The following is a 6,820-nucleotide window of genomic DNA, read 5'->3' on the forward strand; positions in this document are numbered from 1 at the left end:
TAAAGTTAACATTAACGAATAATATTGAAATTCACTTAATAAAATGGTTCCAAGATATTAAATAATCATATTTATATTATGTTATATTTTACTATCTTATAAGTATATAATATATACCTAAACTTATAAATGTGGTCAAGTATTTATTGTGATATATATATTTGTAAACACTAAATCAAGGTTCCCACTTTAAATGGTTGGTAAAACCAAACAAACATTTAAATGGTACAAATAAATTAATACTATGATATATTCATATATAATAAATCAAGGAATCCAATTTAAATGGTTGGTAAAACCAAACTAACATTTAAATGGTTCCAAGAATTTAATATTATAATATATTTATATATAATAAATCAAGGCATCCACTTTAAATGGTTGGTAATACTAAACTAACATTTAAATGGTTCCAAAAATTTAGTGTAACATATAGCAACAATAAACCAAAACTCCCACTTATAAGTAGGGTATAAAAATGCTTAAAGAAATAAATATGACATAAACAATAAATAATGATTAAATAATATAAAACATAGATTCTTACCTTTTAATAACCTTATTATCATGCCAAGAGTTTCACCTTATCATCTCAACTTTAGGAAGTTAGCTATTCATTATTCAAAGTGTAAAACTTTTAATATGAAATTAACATGATAATTGTATTTAAATGAAGAAATAAAGAAAAAATATAGAGAGAAATATTATGAATTCAAATGTTTGTTAATAGAATGAGGGATATCTCAATACATTACAATGCACCCCTATTTATAGCTAAATTTGGGGAGACAACCACAAATAAAATATTATTTTTTTACACATAAGTCTTCATTGGTGTTCCAAGATATTATATTATATTTCACATCACTTTTGAAAATCTTCTTCTCCGAATTTGCTTCTTCACACAAAAAGAAACATGTGGATAATTGAGTTGTCTAGTTGTGGTATTTTTTTCAGACCATTTGACCAAGTAATTTGAGAGATATGGTCAAAATACTAGAGCATGGTAAAACTGCCACTCTTTTGGTAACTTTATTTGTTGCTTAATTTGATCCCAATTGTGAGAGAATTTTTATCTCATGCTTGCCACCAATATTGTAGATATTAACATCAACTTTCTACAGGTCCAAGAATTATCTTAATCCCATTTGCAACGCCAAGTTTATTCTTGTTTTATCGAACCTGTAAAAAATAGTAAAAACTTGTAATTACACAACAACTTATATTTTATACAATTTATTATAAAACATATAATATTTAAACATTTAATAAAACAAAAATTATATATTTATATTATAAAACATTTAATTAATGTACAATTTTTATGTTTATCAACAACTAATGAACTGAATTCAATTAAGAAAATGTATATGTATATGATGATATGATGAGACATGTTTTGACATGTTATGCTATGTTACGACACGTTTACGTTTATGCTTTTAAGATCATGAAATGTATGTTGATTACAGTATTTTTCACTGTTGCATGTTATGTATATGTATTTGATATAACGTTATAGGTGTGTTGAGTCTTTAAAATCACTATGTGTGAATGATGTAGGTGAGCTTTTCGATGAGGAGACTAGAGCAGATCATGACTGAACGAGGGGAGCTGGTGGCTCACGTTAACCCGAGGACCTTGTATTCTTCCACAAGAATATGATTTTATGGGAACACGTTTAAACAACTTTTTAAGTGGTTGATGATTTTATTTTGTTGAGGATTTTGACAGATTTTAATATGTTTGTCGTTTTATATTTTTAAATGATAAATTGTTTAGGTTTGTTACTCTTTTCATAATTTTAACTGCAGTTATTTTATTCAGCTGTGAGATGATTTCACAAAATGCATGTATCGATTTTATGGATTTATGTAGGCATGATTTCGTCCATTGCATTAAAAAAAATGTTCAATAGAATTTTAAAATAAGCAGACGTTTCATTTCTCGTTTTTTGTTCTTGAGGGATTTAACCCTTTCTGAGCATTTTGAGCCTTGTTTACCTGAGTGAAGCACAAAGCAAAGTTACAAAATGCAGCAAATTGTGCGATGAACAAGGGCAAAAGCAGAAGAAAATAGATAGCATGAATGCCATAAGGTAATGGTACAAAGTTGGCACGAAAACTTATAACCTTAAACAACTTGACCACTTAACACCCAGCAGTACACATGGCAATGATACAACCAAAATCAGTCTCTTATGAAAAATAAATGAGCTCATTTTGTCATTTAAGAAACAAAATAATGTGTTTCTCCTTCAGTAGCCACTCCCAATAAAAACTTTTCATGGTAATCCAAATAATTAGAAGGCTTCACATGTCTCTTCTCTCCTTTCTTCGCATCAAAAGAGTCAATAAACAACAAAACACCATCAATTAAAAAGCAAGTAGTAGAAAAACAAGGAACAATATTAAACCAACTTTATATCAATAAAACTCAATTCCAAATGCTTCTCTTTCTTTGCCTCCCCATTTGCTTTCCTTTTCGCTTCTTCTTCAGCAAGCTTTTTGTTGCACAATATATCGAATGGTATAGTACAGAAATATTTTTGCAAAGAAAACCAGCAAAAAATATAGCAAAGAAAAACAGTAGAGAAAGGCTTAAAATAAAGCAAACCGAGGCGTGTATGAAATACAGTATCTTTAAAACAGATTCGTCCCCTCCGGTATGTGCTTCGAGGATGTACCTGGACGTCTGTTTCCCAGGATACAACGGAACAACTAGTAGTAATCTAGCACAAGGCACCACTACAGCGAACTGAAAACGTACCTTTACTCTATCATCGAGATTTAACGGAGGCCAAATGGAAAGATAACTTTATGACATGTAAAAAGTGCTTGAAAGAGATTATATTTTCATATATATGAAATGAGGAAATGAACTCACAATTTATAAGCCCCAAAATGCACACCAAGAGTCATGCAAGATTAATTAACTCAATTAATCTTCCCATTAACTCAAGAATATGAAGAGCCAAAACTCTTCAACTAACTCAAGAATGTGGAGATCCAAAATACACTCTCACATTCACGAGACATAATTTTTATTCAAACTCTACATTTTATTACATTTCCAACAATCCCCCACATGAATGAAAATTGATACAAATCTTGGTGACAAAGTTCTACAGTTGAATCTTGCATAGGATAGGTAGGTGTTACCCTTTGAACCTTCTCTCATGAAATATATTTGTTTTACTAGCTGACCAGTAGACATGATTTCCTTGAACTGTTTTGTCGTTTATGTAAATTAAGATATACTTCACACAAGACTCTCCCTGGTACTATTCAGTTCTCGTGATTGTGTTCATTTTGGCCATGAACACACGCCTGGTTTTGCGAGAGGATACTATCCAGTAGACATGATTTCCTTGAACTGTTTTTTCGTTTATGTAAATTAAGATATACTTCACACAAGACTCTCCCTGGTACTATTCAGTTCTCATGATTGTGTTCGTCTTGGTGACAAAGTTCTACAGTTGAATCCTGCATAGGATAGGTAGGTGTTACCCTTTGAACATTCTCTCATGAAATATATTTGTTTTACTAGCTGACCAGTAGACATGATTTCCTCGAACTATTTTGTCGTTTATGTAAATTAAGATATACTTCACACAAGACTCTCCCTAGTACTATTCAGTTATCATGATTGTGTTCGTCTTGGTGACAAAGTTCTACAGTTGAATCCTGCATAGGATAGGTAGGTGTTATCCTTTGAACATTCTCTCATAAAATATATTTGTTTTACTAGCTTACCAGTAGACATGATTTTCTTGAACTGTTTTGTCGTTTACGTAAATTAAGATATACTTCACACAAGACTCTCCCTAGTACTATTCAGTTATCATGATTGTGTTCGTTTTGGCCATGAATATACACCTGGTTCTGCGAGAGGGTCTAGAATTGAGCCTTACAATTCATTCGAAGTGGCCCCACTTCTCTCTCAAATAGGTGATTCTATATTTTTCTTATCAGAATCATTAAAAGCCGTAAGTTTATCCTCAACATTCACTGTTTCATAATAGGAATGGACCAGAGATAAACCCCCACAGTGATTCTAAAAATTAGTGCGATTAGGTTTTCCCATTGAACCTAGTTCTTGAGATCTCCAGTCAGCGTAGGTTGGGTTTTCCTTCACACCAATTTATTATATAGGCTTGAGCCACATTCCTCTTTACATTTTTGCAACTAACTCTCTGTTTAATCCCTTGGTTAGCGGATCCTCTTTATTATCCTTTGACTTTACATAGTCAACAGAGATAACTCCAGTTGAGAATAGTTGTCTAATGGTATTATGTCTATGATGTATATGCCTAGACTTACTATTATACATATTATTTTGTGCCCTTCCAATCGTAGATTGGCTGTCACAATGTATGCATATAGCCGACACTGATTTTTCCCATCCTGGAACATCTTCTAAGAAGTGACGCAGCCATTCAGCCTCTTAGCACACTTTTCAAGAGCTATAAACTCATATTCCATCGTGGATCTGGCTATTACATTTTGTTTAGAAGATTTCCACGCAATGACTGCACCTCTTAAAGTGAATACAAATCCATTTGTAGATTTTGAGTCTTTCATATCAGATATCCAATTTGCATCACTATATCCTTCAATAACAGCAGGGTATCTAGTATAGTGCAGCCCATGATCACGATTGTACCTTAAGTATCTTAGCAATATGATAATTTCTTTCCAGTGTTCAACTCCTGGATTACTCGTGAATCTACTCAATTTGCTCACTGCATAAGCTATGTCTGGTCTTGTACAACTCATTAAGTACATCAGAGTTCCAATTACTCGAGAGTATTCTAATTGAGACATATTCTCACCTCGATTCTTTGATAGATGTTGACTGGTATCTATCGGGATTCTAGCCAATGCAGAGTCATCCTTATTGATTTTCTCAAGTATTTCAATATAATGTGACTGGCTTAGAACTAGCCCTTCTGATGTTCTATGAATTTTAATTCCAAGGATTACATCGGCTAAGCCCAAATCTTTCATGTCAAATCTTGAGTTCAATAACTTCTTGGTAGATTTGATCATCTTATCATTACTACCAATGATAAGTATGTCATCTACGTAAAGACATAAAATGACATATCCATTTTTAGTGGTTTTTATGTATATACATTTGTCACATTCACTGAATTTAAATCCACTTTCTATCATGGCTTTATCAAATTTTTCGTGTCATTTCTTTGGTGCTTGTTTTAAGCCATATAGAGACTTCACCAGTTTACAAACCTTGTTTTCTTGCTCAGTCGCATAAAATCCTTCACGTTGTTCCATGTAAATTTTTTCTTCTAAATCTCCATTTAGAAAAGCTGTCTTTACGTCCATTTGGTGTACTTCAAGATTTCGCAAAGCGGCAATCGCGAGTATCAGACGAATGGAGGTTATTCTCAATACATGAGAAAATGTGTCAAAGTAATCAAGCCCTTCACGTTGATGGTAACCTATGATTCCATCTGATTTCATTTTCCTTTTGAAAACCCATTTATAGCCTAGTGCTTTGCTTCACGGAGGAAGATTTACTAATTCCCACGTATGATTTTGTAAAATGGATTTCATTTCGGAATTGATAGCCTCTTTCCATAGAGGTCCCTCAGATGAACTCATTGCTTCCTTGAAGTTTTGAGGTTCACTTTCCATCATGAAAGTGATGAAATCCGGACCAAAGGATTTCTCGGTCCTAGCTCTCTTACTACGTCTAGGTTCAATATCTTGATCAAGCTCTTGTTCTTTATCAATTGTCTCATATAATCTTTTGGATGAAATTGGTTCTTCCTTAGATTTGTATGGAAATATGTATTCAAAGAACGAAGCATTTCTTGATTCCATTATCGTATTATTGTTAATATCAGGTATTTGAGATTCGTGTACAAGAAAACGATATGCGCTACTGTTTTCAGCATATCCGATGAAAATGCAATCAACAGTTTTTGGTCATATCTTCACTTTCTTCGGAGTGGGTACTGCAACCTTCGCAAGACACCCCCACACTCGCAAGTATTGGTAGGAAGGTCTTCTACTTTTCCATAACTCGTATGGACTTTATCTTGATTCTTTAGGGGCACCTTATTTAAAAGGTACTTCGCTGTTAGAACAGCTTCTCCCCACATGTTCTGTGGTAAACCAGAACTTAATAACAAAGCATTCATCATTTTTTTCAATGTACGATTCTTTCTCTCTGCAATGCCATTTTGCTGACAAGAATAAGGTGAAGTTCTTTCATGTTTGATACCGTGTTGAGCACAAAACTCAGCAAATGGTGATTCATATTCACCTCCACGATCACTTCTTAGCACCTTAATTTTCTTGCTAAGTTGGTTTTCAACTTCACTCTTATATTGGACAAATTTGTCAATAGCTTCATCCTTACTTTTAAGAAGATACACATAACAAAATTTTGTGTTATCATCAACAAAAGTAATGAAATATTTATTTCCACCACGAGTTTGTACACCTTTTAAACACATATATCACTGTGAATTAGATCAAGCGGTTCACTATTTCTTTCAATTGTTCGAAAAGTTGATCTCGTTAGTTTTGCTTCAACACAAGTTTCACATTTGTGTTGTTTATCAATTTGGAATGCAGGAATGTTTTTCTTGTTAATTAGTCTACGAATTGTATCATAATTAACGTGTCCAAGTCTACCATGCCACAAACAAGAAGACTCGAGCAAGTAAGCAAAAGTATTAACTTTATTCATCACGAGCTTAATAGCCATTACATTAAGTTTTAACAACCCATTACAAACATAACATTTGCCAACAAATATTCCACTTTTCGACAAAACAACCTTGTCT

General features: G+C 32.8%; 1 protein-coding gene across 1 annotated transcript; it reads right to left on the minus strand.

Moving 5' to 3' along the window:
- Positions 1-4,418: 4,418 nt before the first annotated feature.
- Positions 4,419-5,009, minus strand: LOC142525972 (secreted RxLR effector protein 161-like). The gene has a single exon (XM_075630252.1). The coding sequence runs from the start codon at positions 5,007-5,009 to the stop codon at positions 4,419-4,421; it is 591 nt and encodes a 196-aa protein (XP_075486367.1).
- Positions 5,010-6,820: the final 1,811 nt, after the last annotated feature.

This window comes from Primulina tabacum, chromosome 15 (genome assembly GCF_025594145.1).
Source record: "Primulina tabacum isolate GXHZ01 chromosome 15, ASM2559414v2, whole genome shotgun sequence".
Classification (NCBI taxonomy): Eukaryota; Viridiplantae; Streptophyta; class Magnoliopsida; order Lamiales; family Gesneriaceae; genus Primulina; species Primulina tabacum.